This window comes from Meles meles, chromosome 4 (genome assembly GCF_922984935.1).
Source record: "Meles meles chromosome 4, mMelMel3.1 paternal haplotype, whole genome shotgun sequence".
Classification (NCBI taxonomy): Eukaryota; Metazoa; Chordata; class Mammalia; order Carnivora; family Mustelidae; genus Meles; species Meles meles.
The window spans coordinates 106,783,120-106,806,653 of NC_060069.1; the positions used below are offsets into that span (position 1 = coordinate 106,783,120).

At 35.7% G+C, this 23,534-nt stretch overlaps 1 protein-coding gene across 10 annotated transcripts in view; it reads right to left on the reverse strand.

Annotated features, from left to right (window-relative positions):
- Positions 1–2,601: 2,601 nt before the first annotated feature.
- DZIP3 (DAZ interacting zinc finger protein 3) overlaps positions 2,602–23,534 on the reverse strand; it is a 111,548-nt gene continuing 90,615 nt past the window's right edge. For all 10 annotated transcript variants that reach the window (XM_046002454.1, XM_046002457.1, XM_046002456.1 and 7 more), the window contains 11 exons: positions 22,202–22,270; positions 19,615–19,711; positions 18,043–18,146; positions 16,411–16,498; positions 14,413–14,514; positions 10,497–10,622; positions 7,841–7,980; positions 6,440–6,560; positions 5,835–5,978; positions 5,647–5,748; positions 2,602–3,932 (listed from right to left, as the gene is read on the reverse strand). In XM_046002454.1, coding sequence (XP_045858410.1) covers positions 3,822–3,932; positions 5,647–5,748; positions 5,835–5,978; positions 6,440–6,560; positions 7,841–7,980; positions 10,497–10,622; positions 14,413–14,514; positions 16,411–16,498; positions 18,043–18,146; positions 19,615–19,711; positions 22,202–22,270 — 1,204 coding nt within the window. In that variant the 3' untranslated portion in view covers positions 2,602–3,821. The remainder of the gene's footprint in view (positions 3,933–5,646; positions 5,749–5,834; positions 5,979–6,439; positions 6,561–7,840; positions 7,981–10,496; positions 10,623–14,412; positions 14,515–16,410; positions 16,499–18,042; positions 18,147–19,614; positions 19,712–22,201; positions 22,271–23,534) is intronic.

Genomic DNA, 23,534 nt, shown 5'->3' on the forward strand with positions numbered 1-23,534 from the left:
TGCCTTCGGCTCAGGTCATGATCTCAGGGTCCTGGGATCGAGCCCCGCATCGGGCTCTCTGTTCCGCGGGGAGCCTGCTTCCTCCTCTCTCTCTGCCTGCCTCTCTGGTGATCCTGCTGTTTTAGGATCTAAGGATAGGGCCTGAGGACTCAACACAGTAGCTGATATGTAGTGAGAAGGTAGTAGGATTGTACTTTCGAAAGTGATGTCCAATTCTGCAGCTACTAAAGATAATGGGATTGTTTTATTTCTTATTGATATGCAAATAATACTCACTGTCAATCCTGTGGCTGCTGACAAATCTAGAACCCCATCCTTCCCAGAAATGCAATGAGGCAATATTTATATCTGTCAAATAAATAAATAAAAATCTTAAAAAAAAAAAAACACTAACTCTGTCAGACAAGTAGTCTTTTTCCCCATTTTACAAAAGTTTTGGTTGGTAAAAGTAGTTCATGATTTCACAACATTCCAAAGATGGGGGTTCAACAATTCAAACATACATCTGCCCGAGAAAGCCACTTTCTTCTACACCAACAGTTTCAAATTTTAGCATGCTTCAGAAAACCTGGCATGCTCATTCCAAATGTAGATTCCCAAATGGCTTCTTGGAATATGTATTGTTTATAAACAGAGCGGGTAAATGTGATGTGGTCCAAGATCCATACTTAACAGCAGTCCATTAACCGAAAACCTGCCTACTATTAATAACTATTTGTTATTTTCATCTGGCTATACATCATATTCCTTAGCTACTAGTTCTAGAAGTCTTACCCAAGAGGCCATATGATTGGTAAGGCATCTCAGGAACCTTTTACAAATGTAGAGAATTCTTACTAAATTTGAATCTGGTAAAAATATTAAGCTCATCTTCCCTGAATTAACTATAAGATATAATTCATCATTAAGACTGGGGCACTGCTGTGAGAGGGGGTGCTATTATGTCAAAACAATAGGCATTAATTGGAACCATCCCAAACAAACCAAGAATCTGAAGGAAAAGTCAGACTATTATGTATTTTTTATATACTCAATACCATGTTCCTAGTCCAAAAAAATTAGGTTTAGAACCTGTTTCTTTTTTGGGGCGCCTGGGTGGCTCAGTGGGTTAAAGCCTTTGCCTTTGGCTCAGGGCATGATCTCAGGGTCCTGGGATCGAGCCCCGCATTGGGCTCTCTGCTCAGCGGGGAGCCTGCTTCCCTTCCTCTCTGCCTGCCTCTCTGCCTACTTGTGATTTGTCTGTCAAATAAATAAATATAATCTTAAAAAAAAAAAAACCTGTTTCATTTTATTTTGACAAGTATTTACAAGGAAGAAAAAAACTACTTTTCTTGTGCAGAAAGTCAATCCAAAATGGGGATATGGCGCTTAGGTACTAGAAGAGAACACTAGCTAAGGGACAGAAGATCCGCATTAAAATCCCAAAATGCCACTCTGTGGTTATCACCTTGGATAAATTATTTTTCTTACTTGGGCCTTTATTTTATCATCCTTTAAGGAACGTCTACTAAACATGCACTTTAGAATTATCAGTGGATCAAATGAGGAAACAAACACATTTGAAATTATCTTATCTTGTAATGTTTTCCCTCGAATTTATTTTGTCCATATATATGTATAATACTTACCAGCTATTATAAGATAATTTCAAATGTGTTTATAATAGCTGCAATGATATCATTGTTTTTGATATAAATATTGCCTCACTGCATTTCTGGGAAGGACGGGGTTCTAGATTTGTCAGCAGCCACAGGATTGACAGTGAGTATTATTTGCACATCAATAAGAAATAAAACAATCCCATTATCTTTAGTAGCTGCAGAATTGGACATCACTTTCGAAAGTACAATCCTACTACCTTCTCACTACATATCAGCTACTGTGTTGAGTCCTCAGGCCCTATCCTTAGATCCAAAAACAGCAGGATCACTACCGATAAAACCTTACAGCCTGATTTTGTGAAGAAAGCATGTGACCAAGTGCCAGGACCTTAAAGAATTAGGACTGGCCCAGCCACTAATTGACCATGTGAACTTAGGCACGATGTACTTATGAGGGACAGTCCAGTGGATCATTAAAGACCCCATAAGTTCTGACATTCTATGATTCTACAAGTCTCCATGACTGCCTTTTTGGGTATTTTCCTACTCTTTGTCATAACAGAAAAAAAACCCCACAGATATAGATGCTTTAAACAGATTTAAAATAGTTTCAGGATACATTTAAACTGATATACAGATAAAATCTTTCCCACGTGGAAGTGAAATCATAGATGTAAAGAAAGAAACAACTGTTTTACAAGATAGTTTGCTATAAGACCATGACCTCAAAGTGTTAGACAAGATAATTATTGAAGGCCTTATAATTTCTGAATTTTTCAATTCTGAGACATTCATGCCATTTTAAGTGTCTAGAAGACTGCCTTCCCTTTTTCTTTTTCTTTTTTGGATATTTTCCTCCACATTTTCCAGTCTATTGTCATTACAGAAGAAAACATTTAGCATACAATTACAGAAATAGCAGTTTTAAATAAGAGATTTAAAGTAACTTCAAGATACATTTACACTTAAATATACAGATAAAATAGAGTCAAAACACTTATTCACAGTCTCATTTTCATTAATTTATGGAAACACATGTGAACCAAATAACATCTTACATGTAACTGAATTAAATTTTTTTAGAGACATGTACAACACTTGCAGCATTTACACAATACTATTTTCAAAATAGGTTTTTGACCTCTAAGTTCCTACTGACAAGCTTTAGATAGCAGCTTAGCCCAGTAAATGTTAACTTTGTCATAAGAAGTATCTACATACAAACAGTACCCCACACCCTGCAGCATGAAAAGTGAAATTAAGAAACTTTTAAGGCAGAAAAAAAAAATCCTTCAAGTGTAAGATCCAATGACAATGTTCACAAATGAACACAGTATCTCAATTATTCAACTGAGCAAGTGACTTTACACATTAACTCATTTCTATTTCCTGATTTGATTCTGGGAATATTTATGCTACACCTACTGTGCAAGGCATTGAGAACACATAGGAGGATCAGACACGGTCCCAGTGGCATACTGGTAAATGTTTAAGTTCTTGGGAAGAGAAACCATGACTTATAACATTTATAAACTTCTATGGTGTAAATACTCCCACTATGCAGATTTCAAGCTATGAACAATCTGATCACTGGCTCACAAAATTCCTGAAACTTCAACAGTCACTTCTCACAAACTATTATTAGCTAAGCTCCAACACACCACTGTATGATCCAACACCCTCAAGTAGCTCATAATCTCTTCATGGGCATATATTTAGAGGCCATATTTAGAAGGGAAGATAGGGATAAAGTTTAAATAATTCAGCTGTGTACTTTGTAAGCAGTTTAAAAAGTTAAAAGAAAAAATAAAATCTGGAACGTTCCTATTTGCTATTCTACTTTTCCTCTTAAATTGATTTCAGGAAGTTATGATGTAGCATATACTGAGAGACAATAAAACATAAGTGGAATAAGAGGGAAAAAGACAAAAACATCATATAAGATATGTGCTAACAATGATGTTTACATTGGAAGAAAATGCTTACTAATATAAGGGAAAATGTAATGTAACTTTTAAAATTTTATCCCTTTCAGTTCAGCTCTCAGTCCTGAAGATGGGTCCTGTCTTCTTTGGCTGCAGCTTTGATGAGATTAGCTAGCTTCTTTTTTGTACAAAGCCACACTGCTTCACACCACTCAGCTATCAGCTCATAATAAAAGGCAAAACTAAATTCTGGAATCTGATAACTGAACTTCCTTTGCATAATCATCCCCTTGGATCAGATCTTTGGCAAGTGCCGGCTGGGGTGACCCGGAAATTCTTCTGGTAATAAAACATGGAGTCTGCAGGTTGGGCATGTCCCCTGTTGCATCAGCCAAGGTCTAATGCACTAAGGAGCAAAAATATTCATGTTAGTCTCTCTGATTTAGCCTAGAAGAGGCAACTTTTACTCTATATAATCAGTTACTTTCTAGTAAATTGCCAAGCCAACTACTCAGTAATGGCACCTTCTCTGTGATTCACTGAATAATATAGCTGGTAACAGCAGAACACCTTTCAGCAAGTTTATTGGATTAGGATCCTTTCCCCAGCCCTAATTTTCAGAATGACTTAGCAATTCTTTCTAACAAGAAGGCTGAGGAAATCTGCTACATATTTTCCCTCTACTTTATTATATATTGTTCTCATCTATAATCTAGAAAAAAATAACATACAAAAGTCACCAATGCCCTATATTAAGTGCCTATGGTGTTTTGAAGTTAAAATCCCTAGATAATAAATACACTTTCAGATGGCTCTTTGATAATAATGATGGGACTCTTGGGCTATGAGCTGTTATGTCATTTGCTTGAATACTAACTCTCCCAAAACAAATCCATTTTACCTGTATAAATAATGAGAGCGAGATCAGATGAGAGAGGATTGAGAATAGGCCTATATATTAGGGCCGCTAACTGTAACCCTAAAAGGTAACCTGAATCAGTTACCTGCTTTCTATTCTATGGGCAATGGCAAAAATAGTAAGTTTCATGAACCAACTTCAAATGACTAAGTATCTTTCTTGATCTTTTGGGATTAGCCATTCTGTGTCTATTTCTTCATATCAGAATAGATAGAAAATATAATTCTGTAGTAGGTATCACATATCTTTGAAATCGCATTTTACAGATATGGTTTGAATGAGCTGGCTACTATTCATTTCCCGAGACTTTCTTATGTAAGATTATCTTTTTCTGGGTCAAATTACCTCTTTGCACCAGAAGACTTGGATCATAAATTGTATATCAATAGCATTTGCACAGCAACAACACCAGGACTTAAAAATGCCAAGAATCAACAAAAGATATGCCAGTCTCCTATTTTTCTAACATCAAAACTGAAACCTGAGCATCTAAAGAGCAAATACAAGAGCCCAGACAGCCTGTGAAGGTAAATCTTACGCTTTATAATGGTAGGGTGCCATCAGTACATGGAGACAAAGGACACTATCCATTATTTACAGCAAATCAGGATGAAGTGACACTGTTGCTAAACCGCCACTGAATTGCTCTGTCAATTAACATTCCTTCCATGTCTAGTCAAGGGAATTACTCCGTACTATTTCAATCTCATCACTGTCTCCTCTTTTCCTGTAAGGTATATGGAGATCTGAGAAAGCACAGTACAAACTGAGGCTAGGTATGGTGAAAACAGGTGCAAATATTTCTGTGTGGTACTCCAATGCCCCAAGTCATAGTCTGTGGAACTCATGCTCCAGCAATATCTGATGATACATGCATATGATTTCAAGTAAGGCAGCATGAATCTTGCTTAACTGATTTAACGGCAAGATATTTAAAAAGGTAGATTTCTTTAAAAAAAGAAGAAAAAAGCTAGACTTTCATTACATATCTATTAGTACTGTTTGAATTTTCAATTGTCTAACTATATTAACCTTACTTTGAATTTTGAAGTTTCAGGATAGTTGTACAGGTCATTTTTCTACTATTTCATATACTTCTCTATATTAAACTGACATTGAAATGACACTTAATTTTTTAATTGAAAAAAATCAGTAAAATTTAAAAGTAAGAAAATAAAAAAAGAGAAGTTTAAAGAGTTACCTGAGAATGGAATTTGTGAGCACAAGGCAATACAGAGAGGTTTTCTGGAGAGAGATTCTCATGACAGATCACACAAGGCTCCTCTTCTTCCTCCTCATCATTCTAGGGAAAATAGACATAAGGCTCAACTTAGCTCATTTTTTTCCCTGAAATTTAAATGTACTTAGAATCAACAGTTTCAATCTCACCAAATTATTGGCTCCTTCCCATGAGGCAGGCCCTTGTGAACTGAGGGGCCTCCAGGCTGGTTTTGGGGGCTGGGCAGTATTAGACTGTGGAGGTGTGTGGCTGGGTGAAACACAGTTACCATTTGGCACAGATTTTCCTTGACTCTGAAAACAAGAACATTACACTTTTTTTCAGAAGTGTTTTAAAACAGGGAAAACTAATAGAATAGCACAGAAAATGGGTTACAGGGGTACAGTGAGAATTAGCAAAAGGGCATAAAGTCAATTAAATGCACAAGAAATCTTGAAAACAAAATGTTAGCAATATTACTTGTATACTCAGAGCCAGGTAAAGAAAAAAAATTATATACTCTTTAAAATTAGAAAAGAGGTCTTCCTTTAGAGTGAAAGCAACCTGGAAGAAATTTCAAGAGGGTCAGTGTTAATAGAATAATCAGGTAGTATTTCAAAAAGACTTCCTCTGCCATTTGTTAAGTTGAAGTTGAACTGTTAATAGACAACTTAATATGATTACAGGTTCTTGATTTATAGACATGTTATAAACATAATTAAGACCACTCACTACTACCCAGAAGGGCAGGGAGGTATAGGTTTTTTGTTTTTACCTGTGATCTCTTGGGATCAATAAATTGGGAAATCTTGTACACAATTTCATCAAATGTCAGTCCAGATAAGGACTTCCCCTGAATGTCCTTCAATTTCCGTAAGAAATCCGTGAGCTCCTTTCTAGGAGAGATCAAGGAAAGATCAGTGGTGATTTTTTTCCTACTGCTTTGAGGGTGTGCCCCTACACAAAGTACAAAATCCCATTCTACGATATGTAGCAGCATATAGATGTGGCCCTTCAGAGCTGAGCTAACATCTATCTAAATTTATATCATACCAAAACAAAAGTCCTAAAGTTTAACATTCTTTCCAAAAAGAAAAAGTTTAACTGTTTTTGAAAGCTTGTATGAAAATGAGTTTGTTACCTACTTACTTATGTACTGAGCTCTTTCATTGTGCCTCTGCTTTTAATTAGGATTAAAATATTCCTTTTTAACTATGTCACTATAGGTCTGTCTTTTTTCTATGTTAATAATTGTACTTTTGTAAAACTCAAACAAAACAAAGATTACACAACAGAAAAGCTAAAAGACACATTAAAATATTTCTAGGTTTCTTTATCATACAATTCATTAATATGTTCTTTTTCTTTTCTTTCAGTACTCAAAGTACCTTGACCCAAAGCCTCTGAATGTGTTTTTTGCTAGGAGAGAACAGAGTGAAATAGTTTCTTTCCCAAATGAAGTGTCAGGTCATCAGCCTTGTAAAACTACCTTTGATTTACTATTCATTTCATACATATATATAACAACTGTATTACTTTTCTATTTTCATTAGCTATTCACTATATTTATAAAACCATAATCTAATCCTGAAGCAAAACAATATGTCCATTAAATAAAAGTATTAGGCTTCATGTGAAAATATTGGTTAAAAACTAGATTTCCTTGAATACAAAAGTAAAGATTAAAAGAAACATTAAATATCTTTCTGCTAAAATCAGCACTGTGAAAAGCACAGTAAAATCATTGTTTCTTGCACTTAACTGTGTTCGCTAACAAAAACTAAGAGCCCTCAATAACATTAAGGAAATAGGAGGGTAAAATCTGATGTTTGGGCTTGTAGAGCATATAATCAATTTAAAATTCACTTTGGAAAGAGGTTATTAAGATAATTATTATGGCTTGTGGCATTAAAATTGGATAGGTTTATGACTTGTATTTTTAATAAAGGAGCAAACCTAAATTTAAAAACCTATTCTCTCATAACCTGAGACTAATAAATTTAGTGAAGAGGTTTGGCATTTATATTGAACACTATTCATTTAAATTTCATTTTCCTTATCAAGGCCATGGTAAGAAAATATATTTGTGTGTTTGTATTTGTTTCACTGTCCTAATTATGGTTATGGAAACTGTAGATTATGATCTGTACTCACAACTAAATAAAAATTAAGATACCTGGTTTGTTGTGGAAAAGCAGTTTTCAGCCTGTCTGTAATCCTCTCCCAATTCATCATGGGGGGATCACTTCCCAGACCTGCATTGGGAGACACAGCCTCTCCCACAGGCGCCGGCACAGTCCAGGCTATACCAGTCATCTGTAAGGAGCACAGTTATAACCCATCAGCTTCAGTTATTAGGAAGTAACATTCCATGACAACACCGTATTTCCATACTTCAGAAAATGGGTAGAATGAAGAGGAATACTGACCTATACATTCCCCTTTTGGAGTTTTATTTAACTAGCACAATAATATTTCTTACTTTTTATAATTACCTTATTTTTAAAAAGGGGACATGTGAGTTTTAATAATTGCAAATCTATAGAAATATAGAGCATAAGGAATAACATGGAGGACACTGGGAGATGCAGAGGAGAAGGGAGTTGGGGGAAATTGGAGGGGGAGACAAACCATGAGAGACTGTGGACTCAGAAACAAACTGAGGGTTTTGGGGGGGGGGTTGGGTGAGCCTGGTGGTGGGAATTGCATGGAGCACTGGGTGTGGTGCATAAACAATGAATTTTGGAGCACTGAAAAGAAATAAAATAAAATGGAAAAAAAAGAGTGTTTATTATTGTTATTTTAAGAAACTAGAAACAACCTAGTCTGCCAATAGGGGAATGAGTGAATTATAGCATAACCAATCAATCCTTAAGAACAGACCTATATATTGGAGTATGAGATGTCCATGAAATGTTTAATTTTAAAAAGTCTGTGGTATAGTATTTATGGTATGACTCATTTTTATATTAAAATTTTTTAAAAAGATTTTATTTACTTATTTGACAGAAAGAGAGATCACAAGTAGGCAGAGAGGCAGGCCGAGATTGAGAGAGAGAGGGAGAGGAAGCAGGCTCCTTGATGAGCAGAGAGCCCCATGCAGGGCTCGATCCCAGGACCCTGAGATCATGACCTGAGCTGAAGGCAGAGGCTTAACCCGAATATATGTGCATAGAAAAAGGTCTCAAGTTATAAACAATCTGTAAACAGTGATTATTTCCTAGGATTCAGTTGCAGAGTAATTTTACTTTCTACTTTATATATTTCTATGTTATTTGCTTTTTTTTTAAAAAGATTTTATTTATTTGACAGAGATCACAAGTAGACAGAGAGGCATGCAGAGAAGGGGGTTAGCAGTCTCCCCACTGAGCAGGGAGCCTGATGTGGGGCTCAATCCCAGGACCCTGAGATCATGACCTGAGCCGAAGGCAGAGGCTTTAACCTATTGAGCCACCCAGGCATCCCTGCTTTTTTATAATTTTTCTAAATATGAAAGTAGTTAATGCTAAGTTTGAATTTTCCAAGGATGAGACTACTACTAGAATGTCTGCCCAATGTCTCATGAATGTTACAGACAAAAGTGGTGTGGAAGTTGTAGTGACACCTCCAATCCATGAAACCATCAAAGTTTTGTCCTATCTTAGGGCAGTTTCTTCTTAGAAGCTTTAAGATTCTAATTAATATCAGCAAGTGAATATTTTCACCTGATTACTAGGATAATTATAAACATGACAACTTTTACCTAACATTCTACAGGTTATTTTCAAATATAAGATTACTAATGAAAAATTAGCTATGACTAATAGCTACTGAAATAACTCATTCAAAGTCTACTAAGTCAGAGGAGAATACTGCCCAGAAACCTGGGTTTGTCTCAGTATCAAGCTTTTCCCAAGGAATCAGAAAGTAGTACTAGGAGGCTAAGATACTTTAAAGTTTTCAATAAAATTTTATATATGTAGCTCCTTATATAATAGTGCAGGTGTAAACCACATGAGCAACACTGAGATCATGGGGATAAGAAGATGTGGTTATCAGTTAACACGGTAAGGCCTTATACATATTTGTTTGCAGAGGCAGCCTCTACAAAAATGAGTCTATCTGACTATATTTCAAAGGGAGAGTGTTTATAGGTACAAAAAAAAACTGATGAGAATATATTATAGAAAAGTCAAGTTAGAGAATTTTTCATTAATTATATTTAACATCAGTCTTCGAGGAGAAGATTTTTTTTTAAATAAATGTTTACCACCTTTGCCAAGATTACAACTAATAATCCTAGTCATTTAAAATTTCTCTATTACCTCTTCAGGTTTGGATAAGGTTTATGTGCCTAGTTGTAGCTAGGAAGATTTGTAATTTTATAGTATAATTTATTCCAAGATGATGCTATTTATATTGTGTTTACAAAGTTGAAACACCGTCCTATTATACCTATGTGTGTCTATGTTTGTGTAAATAAATTTTTCTTTAGATTTGTGGCATAATTTTCTTTGCTTTTTAATCTACCCATCAAACATGCTAAATATGTGATCTATTAAAAAATGTCATTTACCTTGTATTGTTGCCTATTATAGAAGCAAACCCATAAAATCCTGTAAGGATTGTCTACTATAAAAATGTATGTATCTTTATATCCCAAAACTGATTATCAGTTAATGAAATGATGTATGTAATGCTCCTAGCACAGTGCCTTAAAAGGAACTATTCATTCAATTATCATTCAGTTTTCCTCCCTCCACTATTACCACCACCATCACCACTTATCAAATAAATAGAAGACATTCATTCAGGAAGTCTACTATGGAGATAAAAAACCAAAAGGAGAGTACCAGAGGGGCTCTGGGCTGGCCAGGCGCAGAGATGGCTCCAGGGCAAACAGCAGGCATCTGAGGAACAGTGAGTACGGGTCTAAAGAAAGATTCTTTCACAAGGGGTCTTCCCAAGAACTGCTGCATCTAAAACAGAAAGGTTAAAAAAACAAAAACTTCACACATTTATAGACTTATGTAGGCAAAAATCTAAACTCAGAACAATGGATGTTGAGGGGAAAAAACTCAATTTGAAATCTAGATACAAAACCCTAGCAGCAGAAACGGTGTTGTCATAACAATTAAATGTATGAATATTTGGGAAAGCAAAGGGCTGTCAAATATACGAAAGACCACAGAGAAGAAAAGTGAGTTCCAGTCTCACATTCTTTCCTCCTAGCTGGGTAACCGTGGATGATGCCAGGTTACTAATCTATAAAACAGAGGGTTAAGTTAGGTGATTTCTTTAAGGTTCCCTTCCAACTATAATAATACAGGGTTATGCAAAGGCACACCTCATTGAGTACTGGCCATATTGATGAATAAAGGAACCAAAGTTGCCTTTAGAAAACATTACTTTTCCTGATTATGTATTGGAGGGAACTTGTACTACCTGATGGAGTTTTGACTTTGGTTAGCTCCAATGAGAGGAGAAAGTTGAAGTGAGTGGGCCTGGGGCATAAGCCCTCCTACAGTGACTTGTAGACACATGCTTATAGATGTTACTGCACCTCCTAGGGGCTGGTGGAAAGCTAGCCCTTCTTAGCATCTACCAGTGGGATGGATACCTTACTGACTAGGCTACAGAAGAGAACAGATTAAGTTTCTAGCATGTGTCAGATTTAGCACTAGCATAAAGCAGAAGTTCAACTACTTTTTGAACAGATAAAAGGGTTGTGCTGATGTTCTTTTTTTTTAAGTAATGATACTAAAACCAGTAGCTGAAAGGTTAGTGGGGAACATTAAAATGGATACATGAGGTCGACATTTCTTATTTAGCATTACAAAAGAAAGACACTGTATACATCATTGTTTATAAAGTTCTCTTGCTAAAAATACTGAACCTGATTCTAAGCAACACTCCAGATCTAATGAACAGTTTTAAGAAACAGTAGAAGACATACAATAACTATCATAAAGTTACAATCAATAATGTGGGAAACTGAACCAGATAAATAACTTTTTTTGACAAATGACATAAAGGAGAAGGGAGTCAGGTAGCTGTTACAGATTTAAAGAACAATCAACCAAATGCAAAGTATAAACCTAATGTGGATTGTTTTTAAAAATAACTTTCTGAAAGTAAGAGTAATTGGGGGGCGCCTGGGTGGCTCAGTGGGTTAAGCCTCTGCCTTTGGCTCAGGTCATGATCTCAGGGTCCTGAGATCGAGCCCCGCATCGGGCTCTCTGCTCAGCAGGGAGCCTGCTTCCTCCTCTCTCTGCCTGCCTCTCTGCCTACTTGTGATCTCTCTCTCTCTGTCAAATAAATAAATAAAATCTTTAACAACAACAGCAAAAAAGTAATTATAACCAAATTGGAAATATTGCAAACTAGGTAAGAAAGACATTTTTCAGACAATTGGGAAACATAAATTTTAACTGGATATTAGATATTAAAATTTTAAATTTTCTTAAGTAAAAAACTGGTATAATAATTTTAATAATAAGTCTTCATCCTTTAGGAATATATACTGATGTATATATGAATGAGATTATATGATATATACTTTAAAATATTCCAATAGGAAGAAGAGGATGACATGAAACAAGTTTAATAAAATGTTGGTAATACTGAAGCTGGCTCTCTTGGTTCACAGAGATTCATTATACTATTCTATTTTTATGTATATTTCAGTATGTAAAATTTCAGTATGTAAAACTGTAAATTTCAGTATGTAAAATTCAGAATGTAAAATTTTTAAAGAATGAATGGATGATAGGTATAAGTCAGTATTCCCACTCTCTCTGCAGACAACTATTACCTAACATTTCTTTGAGGATTAGACAGCTGGGGTACAAAAACCAAGATATAGTAAGACACATACAAATACTGGGTTAAACTGGGAAGAGTAGCCATTATTTCAGACTTCTGAGATTAGACTACATTTAAAGCCTGGTGACTACTCCTTAGAATACTAGGATCTCAGAGACGGATGGATTTTCTTTCTTTCTTTATGTATGTTTCAAGTTTTTATTTTAATTCTAGTTAGTGAACATAGTGTGATATTAGTTCCAGGAGTAGAATCCAGTAATTCAGCATTAAATACAACACCCATAGATGGACTTTAATATAGTATAATTTCCTAGTTTATACATGGGAAAAACAAAAGTCCAGAATAGTTGATTTTCTAAAGACCAACAAGTTATTCACAGATTTAGGACTTAAAACCAGATCTCTAATTTGTTTCTATTGTAACAACCACTTCAATTTATGGTGAATATCATTGTTACATTTCTAGCATTTGCGTTCTCAAACTAATTCACTAATGTTCAATGGTTACTGTTAACACAATTGTTAGCTTTGATCAAGCACAGCAGTGACTCTGGTTAGGAAGCAGGAAAGATACACATGTACCTCTCAGATGTTTGCAGAAGGATGCACAGAGCCTAACTGCCAGGGCATTTTGCCCTTTACTAAATCCCTGTAAGCCCCATCATACATAAGAAAGCCTCCAAAGTGATGAGGATCCAGAGGTCAAGGTTTAACCACCTATGTCGGCTATGGAGTTATCACTGGTATCAGACAGCTTGTGCTGGTCTGGTTTTAAGAAACTCCGAAAAACATCTCTGTGTTTGGCTTCTGAGTCTCCCGTGCTATTTTATATTTAGAGTCATGGGAGAGTTTAACTACAACCTACAGACAGTAGTTTAAACATGGGCTTCTAAAGGTATAGCGCTTCTAAAAATCATACAGAATATGTGTTACTTCTTGTAGAACTACGGGGACTCTTTAGACTTCTCTGTTATTGACGGAATACATTCCTTATCAGGGTAGTTGGATATGATAAAGTTCCAAGCTTGGAATAATAATGTCCATAACATAGTGCTCTTATAAAAACTGAACTGATCAAAAATGTAATAGGCAATACTGCATTCTAAAGACCATGGTCTATACCTATAATGCTTTTAGTTTGGGATTCTGCTTTTGAAACATAGTGTAACTCCCCACAATTCACATAATTCTTAAGTTCTCTGATAACTATTTACAGAAATAACATTTTCAAAATTCTACTACAAGTAGGAGTACTGATGGCAAAAAGTGATCTGCCGCTAAATAGCTCATACTTTTCTCCTTTTCCTATTCCCAGATCCGTTCTGATAATAAAAATCATCACCTAATGGTTCTGTCCTAAAAGTTTTTTTGGAAAGCCGTCTGAATTTCCTGGATTAGGGTACTAGGTTTCCCAGAAGGAAAACATAAATAGTGTAACAGAGAGATATCTCATTGAGGCTCACTGCAATAAGCAGGAGAGGGGCATCAATGGAAGCTGTTAAAGTTAAAATAGAAGATAAAAGTTAAGGAAAAGAATGTCAAAAGTAGAAGTAGAAGGGTAGCTAGTTGTCTAGGGTACAATGCCAAGATGTTTTAGTCACTTGGGTAACCTAAGTGCATTGGGAATTCTGCACATTCGTCAGTTTTCTCCCACACTGCAGGTCAGATTGACAGGATGAAATGAGGATACATTACCTCTTACATACCAAAGACATCACTGAAATCCAGTGATACACCTAGGCACTGGCCTCAGCTAAGCCAGTCAGCTAGTTATAGCATCTGGAGATAATATAGCAAGAATGGATGTAATTACAAACAATATGCACTACATGTGCCTGTTCTATTTTGATCACACATGAAGCATACTGAATATTCACTGCTTTATAGCCCTTACCATTTCATCAAGATAAAGATGGCAATTTTTCAAAATGTCATATTTCTTACCAGTATCTCAGGACTAGGTGGTGGTGGAGGAAGCTGGATGGGAGGCAGAGTACTCAAGGCAAACCCTTGCTTCACCTTGTTAATTTGTTCATTGTACTGTGTCTAGAAGAAGAGAAACAACATTTTAGAGCAAAACCAACTTCAAAGAAACTGCATATGGGAACATTTGGTATAGTTTTTAATAATAAAACATATAATAGTTTTTCTCCACTGAAGTCAGGAATAATATAAAAACAGTTTTTGATATAAAAATAATTCTATAACACAGTATCCTCAAATGTAAATAGTTGTATCTTTCCAAGTATCTGTCGGTTGGCAAGATATAAAGAGACATAATTCACAGACCCTGTGATAATTCCTCAATATTTCCGGAATTTTCAGCCCCAAAATGGGAACCAATCATAAAAAGTGAATAGCATCTAAAGATTCAAGAAGCTGTAAATCACATATAAGCTGATAATTATAGGAAAAAAAGTATTTGTAATGAGGAGTTAAGCTATTTGCAAATGTTCACTGCAGGGGAAATTTCAGGCAATACTCGCTAAATATCCACATTTTGTTTATTTTGAAGTTATACGTCTAGCTTTCTCAAGTACCACATATACCTTTGTTTTATTTTCTTGGATTTTGCCAAAAGTAGGATCCCAATCACTGAAGCTTAACAGCATATGCTTTCAATATTTTTGGCACTGTCCCCATTTTACTTTACAGTATTGTTTTGTAAACAACCCACAGAGACTGAAAAAGAAATGCGTAAGAAACAAAACATTTAGAAACTTTTCACAGAAGATATCCTTAAAATAAAACAAGGATGGAGAACCAAGGGCAGGCCAGACTGTGAATAAACCCAACATAAATGTTAAGCATCACTAAAGACTGAATAAGAAAGAGGCTGGGAGAGAAATAGTCAAGACCACCAGAGGAAAAGCTACATAAGGTAATGCTTTGAAGCAGTGGTCACAATTAAATGTCATTATTTTGCTAGCAGTGTTGTGAAATCATAAAACAATGAACATTATACACTTTTGGGGGGGAAAGGTTTTATTATTTATTTTTTTGAGATTTGAAAGAGACAGCATGCACATGAGCAGGGGGAAGAAGCAGAGGAAGAGGGTGAGGGAAAAGCAGGCTCCCAGCTGAGCAGGAAGCCTAAAGTGGGGCTCGATCCCAGGACCCTGAGATCATGACCTGAGGCAAACGCAGATTCTTAACCAACTGAGCCATCAGGGGGCCCCTATATATTTACTTTAAGATATAAATACAGGGGCGCCTGGGTGGCTCAATGAGTTAAAGCCTCTGCCTTCGGCTCAGGTCATGATCCCAGGGTCCTGGGATCGAGCCCCGCATCGGGCTCTCTACTCCGCAGGGAGCCTGCTTCCTCCTCTCTCTCTGCCTGCCTCTCTGCCTAGTTGTGATTTCTCTCTGTCAAATAAATAAAATATTAAAAAAAAAAGATATAAATACAAAAATATCCTAAAGCCAAATGAAGAAATTAATAAATAATCAGTGGGTTACATCTTTAGATTACCTTAAGCATAGTCCTAATTCTATTAAACCAATAATGAATAATTCATTATTTTGCATTATGAAATAATTACATAAAAATTTAAGATTGAAAACTAATACAGGTCTGCTTGATCTTCCTTTTAATTTTATAAACACATAATTATTCAGACCAAGTTCAACATTTATTTTTGACTGGAGCAACATCAGCTTTGGAATTCTAGGAAAATTAGGTGTAAAGCACAATTTTTGAGTTTATTACTTACTGTATGAAGGACCTGACAGACCTGAAAAGACCAGGTCTAGGATTTTGTCTACAACTAACTACATGGAAGTAATCGACCTCAAACCTTAAAAAGGCGTAAACTTTAGTAACTGAAAAAAAACATGGTCTTCCCTAAATTTCTCAGGTAATTGTTTTTAATGTTAGATGTTTTAAGTATATACCACCTACAACATTCAGTCAATTTACTCCAGAGATACTTCACCACTTACCCTGAGGAACGCAATCTTGTTTCTAACATCTGTTACGATGGCATTCCAACTCTCTACTGCAGCCTTTAATTGAAGTGATTCCAGATTGCTGGTATAGGAAAGGAGACACAAGAGAAAGTTCTTCTTTTTATATACCACATAGGTCTCCACAAATTTCCATTATATTCTTTAGCATATATGTAAATAACATAAAACAACAAAATTACCTTCGTCACCAACGATAACCTCAAATGGGCACAAAGTTGTGTGGAAGGGTTTGTTATTAAAAATAAAACAAAGGCTGGGAACGTATAAAATTTATTTTTTCAAGAGCAAATATAACTTCTGCTTCCAGAACATCAAGTGTTCTTCTATCTTGGCAATATTTTTTTTTAGGACATGTAAAACCTTTACACAGAAATCCCTCCAGTGAAGTATGGAGGCAGAGAAGGCCAAAGAGAGAAACTGCCCTAGCCATCCAATGCAGGGCATTCTCAAAGATGCTGAATCCTCCTGGAAGCAGGTTTTGGACTATCTTCACCATAACCCTGACATCACAGGGCTATGGTTGGCCCATCAGCTCTCTGCAAATTAGAAAAATATATTCCTTATGGGAGGGCAAATCAGAAAAGAAGTACCTTTTCTGAGAGGATCAGTTAGATTGCTGCCTCTATGCAGTACCTAAATTGCATAAACACAAGCAGCTCTGCCAAACATGCCCACCAAATGACTTAAGTAGGAACAGCCTAAGGTGTTTAAGGTCTGCCGTCTCTAAAGAGAGATTTCATGAGGCCTTTCAAAAGGCTCTGCTGTAACAACCCCACCCCGGTATCACCCAGCACACCAGCTTTGAAAGAGCAGAACAAGTTATCACTGAGATTATCTTATACGAAGAGGCTTGATAATGTTTTAGTTTATAGAATGCCCCTTCTCCCTCTAGCAAGCAAAGATAGACTGATCACTTACAACAGTGCTTCCCGGACCTGAATGCACATCAGTATATCCTGGGAATCTTGCTAAACATCAGAGATTCTGATTCTTTAGAATTGAAGAATAATGATGATCATTAAAATGATAATCATTAAAAAATAATGATGCCTTGGTCCCAGAAATTCTAATTTAATTAATTCACTACAAAGATATAAAATTATAAATTTAAAGATAATCTCATGCAATCTGCCCAATATTTGAAAATCATTCACTTATTATAACACAGCAAGAAATTGCCTTTAACCTATGATTTTAGGTGTTAATACTGATTTTTCCCTCAGTGCACTCCAAAGGTAGTTAAAATCAAGCATTAGAAGAGAAATTAATTGTAAAAAGGATTTCCACTTAGAATCCACCCTGTTTTGTAAATGTCTGGGCTTCATGCATATTTCTGAGATTTTTTATCTATTTCACTAGAGAAAGGGAAAAATCTGACTGCAGCTATTACTGTGCTCAGTAGACTTCAGTGTTTCAGCAGAAGCAACCGAGAACAGCAGCGAAGTGACTAAATGACTTCTGAGATTTAAAAAAAATAAGGGTTTGTTCATTTCAAAGACTCTGATGTCATACATGTAAAACACAGATTCTGTTCAGGCTTAAGGATGTTATCTTGTATCTTGTATCTCTGAGATGAAGATGCATTAAGGAAGAAGGAAATGTTACCTTGCTGCCATATGAGTCACCCTGGCAAGCTGACTGAGGCATTCCTTTTCAGTCTGCTCTAGATGAAGCAAACCAAAATCTCTACGACACTGTAAGAAATACACCTACAGATTTTTGAGAAAAAGACAAAGAAGTTGAAGGTGCCCTTGTAAATGAACACATCCTTTTCTCAATCATTTCAAGTAAAGTTGAGCTATTTTTCAATCTCTTCCAGCACCTGAGTTTCTTGACCATCCATAATACATTATAAAAACTCTGATTAATTCTACAATTCTAACTTTTTTACTCAATGGTTACTGGGTTAGTAAGCATTCCAGATCATTAGTTTTCAAACTTGAACATACCCTGGTATCATCTCAGACTCTTTAAAAATTTATGCCTTGGTCCCAGAAATTCTAATTTAATTGATCCCAAGTGCTGCCCGAGTAGTGGGATTTTTAAAAGTTCTCAGGTAACTATAATATTCAGCAAAGTTTAAGAACATTCCCAGAAGTCCTGTTATTTGCTTTTTTTTTAATTGATGAAGGGATAAGAAAATAATCAGACCATGCAGGAGGACCATGCAGTCCAAATGGGCCTTGCGAGGTCATCGAGTCTGTCTCCCCATAACAGGAATTCCTTCTGCCCCATTACTGTTGCATGCTCACTTGACCTCTGTTTTTTTCTCACTAGTCATTCAATATTCGCTGAAAATATATTCTTGGACAGCATTAGGCATTTCTAAAATTAACAGTGGAAGTAGAAGGAAATGTTCTGACTAAAAGCAGTGAGAAACAAAAATATACAAACTTGAGCTCTTAAAGTAACCTGAGAGTTTTGTTTTTTCAGTTATAGCTAGCATTCTACTAATTTCCAGGGATTTTTGGTTCAGGTATCATTTCTTGATTATTGACCTCTGGATTCCCAAGCATTCTGCTAAAGAATACAGTTTACCCATGACAGATGTGGGAAGGTTTATAATTCTTTTAATGTTAGTGAGCTCTCTAAAAATTTGAATCTTATTGTATATCGTTTGGTTATCTGTAAGTAAAAATTACATACATATAGATAATCATGTATCTTTTGGAAGAGACCCTAGCCGTAGTATTCTAAGTTAACTTAGAAGAAACTGGGTGACATTCTGGGAGTCTAGAAGGTAGGCTGGTTTTTGAAATTGGAGTGTATGATGTGTATGTGCTTTGGGAAGATCTATATAGAAAGTAACAAAGAAAGAAGACATTATCTTCAGCAGCAGTAAAATGTTAGAATTCTCAGAAATTTGGCTTAGTGACCTGGCTTCATGAGAATTATCCAAAAATGTATGTATTTGCTATACAGACTGAAGCAGACCAATTTCCTGAAGTCATTTGGGGGAAAAACAACATAAGATCATCAACATTGAAGTAATCATGTACAAAATTACAATGAGTCAAAAAATCATAGGAGATGAAGCTATGTTCTTCTGGCTGGTCCTAAGATGACTTATTTCTGTTCATTTAGAACAGTCTTTTTTCAATTCTTTAGTATACTAATATATGAGCAGAACTTCCCTCCCCAACCCCATTTTTCTCTCTCTCTCTTTCTTTTTTTTACCTCAGCTGTTAAAGCTCTGCTAGTTTCTGCATTCAGTTTGTTTAAGTATGTTTTAATTGTGCTTTCCAGATTATGCTTCTCCATTTCCCACTGAGATCTGAAATATATGATCATTAAAGAGTCAACAACATTGCAGCAAGGACAGACTTTTCCACATTATTCAGGAGAGAGAAAGATTCAAGCTATTTAGTGAGTAAGAAATGATTTCTTGTAAAAGTTTACAGCATACAAAAGCAAGAGAAGACATTACTTGACCCTTACAGTTATCCTTTACTACCAAGAGTGCAGAAGTTTTAAAGTCGTCAATGTGAGGGCTAGGATTTAAAACTTGGCTCTGAAATAAAGTTGTCTGAGGATGAATCTGAGTTCTGAAACCTTGAGCAAGTTCCTTAACTTCTCTATACCTCAGTTTCTTCACATCTGAAAATGGAGAACACTGTACTCAAAGATCTCAAGATCTGTTGCAAAAACACATTCATATAATATATATAAAAGCATTCTGTGTTTAGTACATATTAAGCATTAAATAAATGTTAGCTATTATCATTAAATTTCACATAAAATTTCTACAAGCCTTTCTGTATTCCCAAAATAGCAACTACAAAGGTTTTTTATCATCCCTGCCCTCACTGCATTAAAGCTAAATTACTACATTAAAATATTGCACTGGTTATCTCAGTATCTCAGATCACATCAACATCTTAGAATGAAAACAAATCCTACAGCTTGAAAAGTAGAGAGGGAAATGATAAGGACATTATTTATGAAGGACATTATAGAGAAAGGCTACCTGAGGTCTCTCTTTTTTCCTATCTCATTTCAGCTTCCTACACCTGAGGCCCAAACTTTAGGGCATACAAACCAAATTATATCTTTAAAGGAAACAACTGATTGGAAATATAATATTACAATAGGGACTTTTACAAAAGCTATCCTCAATTTTTTATTAGAAACACTTGGATGCTTGCACACTTGAAAAACATTGATGAGAAGCTTGATAAAACAATATGTTGTTAATACCACTATGGCCAGAGTGTTTCGAGGGAAAAAATATTCAAGGACATATATGAATTCAACCAAGAGGAATTATTATGCTATTGAATACTGTGTAAATATTGAATTACATTGAATATTGAAATATTGAATACTGTGTATATATTGTACAAAACTGTGAAATATTGAATACTGTGTAAATATTGTATAAAACTGTGTATAAGAACAAGAGAAAAAATAACTTAGACTCCAAAATTAAAACCTTTTTTGCTTTAAAGGGCATCATCAAGAAAGTAAAAAGACAACCAACAGAATGGAAGATAATATTTGCAAATCATATATCTGAAAAAGGACTTGTATCCAGAACATGCATAGAACTCTGAAAACTCAACAAAAAACAAAGAACCCAATTTAAAAAGTGGCCAAAGATTTGCACAGCCAATAAGTACTTGAAAAGATGTTCAACATGTTAAATTAGGAAAATGCAAATCAAAACCACAATGATCTTGCATTTCACAACCACTACAATGAGTAAAATAAAGACAGGTGATCCAACAAGTATTTGTGAGGATGTGCAGAATCCATTGCTGGTAGGATTGTAAGATGTGCAGTCACTTGGAAAAGTTTGATAGTTCCTTAAAAAGTTAAACAGAGTTTACTGCATGTCTCAGCAATTCCACTCTTATATACCCAAAAGAACTGAAAACCTTATGCTCATACAAAAATATGCTTACAAATGTTCATAATAGCATGATTCATAATAGCGAAAAAATGGAAACAAATCAAATGTCCATTGATAAAAAGATAAACAAACTGTGGTGTTATTTATACAGTAGAATATTATTTACCTATAAAAAGGAATGTATACTGAGATATGCTATGATATGGATATATAATATAGTAGGTTTAAGATGTTAATCACAAGAGGGTACTTATATGATTATATTTATATGAAATATCTGGAAAAAGCAAAGCCACCAGGACAAATAATAAATTAATGATCACCAGAAGCTAGAGGAGGGGAGAATGAGGAATGCCTTCTAATGGATCCAGGATTTCTTTAGGGTGATAAAAATGTTCTGGAATCAGAGGTGAAGGATATATACCTCTGCAAATATCCTAAAAGCCAATGAAATGTATAATTTAACACACTGAGTTTTATGCTATATGAATTAGATCTCTAAAAAGTTGCTATTAAAAAATTACCTACAGGCAAAAATATGTCAATCAGAATAAAATTCAACCAGTTTCATAAATCAATAACACTTAGCAGTATTGACTAGGGTAAAGAGATGAGAACACATTAAGTCTGGTCCCTCCCTAGCTTGCTGTGGGACTGTAACCTTGCTGATCTAATCTCTCTTAGCAGTTTTCTAGGACCAGAGCTAAGCTGAACATAGCCCCCAATCTGCCTAGGTCACTTCCATTTGTAACTGTTGTCCCAGTCTAAATATTAATAATGTTCAATTTCATGCTCAAAAGTACCCTAGTTTGGATAATAAATTATATGGATACCCTGGTCAGAACATGCTGAATGAATATACTTAGAGTTTCAGAGATGTATACTCAACCAAAGCAACAACTAAATTTGTACCTTTTCATGGAAAGTTGCTCTTTAAGATTCTTGATTTCATTATCTTTAGCATGGCTCTGACGCTGTAATCTAAGGAAAGATGAAAGGGATAAATGTTAGAAATGATCTGTCATTAATACAGTCAGAACAGCTCCACTTGTAGCTGAAGAGGAAGGACTAAGTATGACCATTTTGGGCCACAAATATTAAGTCTGAAAATAATTAGTCTCTTACACTTACACCTTCTGGAATTTATCTTTTTTTTCCTGATGTCTGATTTACCAACTTCCCAAGTTCTAACCCCATCAATTTGAAGCCAAAGAGAACTTGTATCCCCACTTCAAAGTCTCAGAAATATGTCTTTATCCCTTTCTACTCTAGTTTACCCGCTAGAAAACAGACGGTATGCTCTGATTTCCTAGGCCTGTGGTAGGATTGAGAACTTTAAAATTTTCTTACCAAGTTATTATATCAAGTCATACAAACTATTTAAGGGTTAAGGTCTGAAAGAAATCAGGTATTAAATATAGACACCATGAGGCTGTATACACACAGGAATTTTATTTTTTTAAGATTTTATTTATTTATTTGAGAGAGAGGCAGTGAGAGAGAGCATGAGCGAGGAGAAGGTGAGAGGGAGAAGCAGACTCCTCGTGGAGTTGGGAGCCCGATGCGGGACTTGATCCTAGGACTCCAGGATCATGACCTGAGCTGAAGGCAGTCGCTTAACCAACTGAGCCACCCAGGTGCCCCACATAGGAATTTTATTTTATTTTTTTTTTTTAAAGATTTTATTTATTTATTTGACAGACAGAGACCACAAGTAGGCAGGGAGGCAGGCATAGAGAGAGGAGGAAGCTGGCTCACTGCGGAGCAGAGAGGCCGATGCGGGGCTCGATCCCAGGAGCCTGGGATCATGACCTGAGCCGAAGACAGAGGCTTTAACCCACTGAGCCACCCAGGTGCCCCCCACATACGAATTTTAATTAAAATAGTAAATTATCACCAAGGAGTCACTGATAGGACCTAATCATGGAAAGACCAGGCAAAAATTTTATATAAATCAGAAAACATAGCCTGCAATTGGTTTAAAAATTAATATGCAAAAAGCTACTGAGAGAGTGCAAAGTAATACTTTTTTTTTTAAGATTATTTATTTATTTATTTGACAGACAGAGATCATAAGTAGGCAGAGAGGCAGGCAGAGAGAGAGGAGGAAGCAGGCTCCCCGCTGAGCAGGGAGCCCGATGTGGGGCTGGATCCCAGGACCCTGAGATCATGACCTGAGCCGAAGGCAGAGGCTTAACCCACTGAGCCACCCAGGTGCCCCAAAGTAATACTTTTTGATTGATAC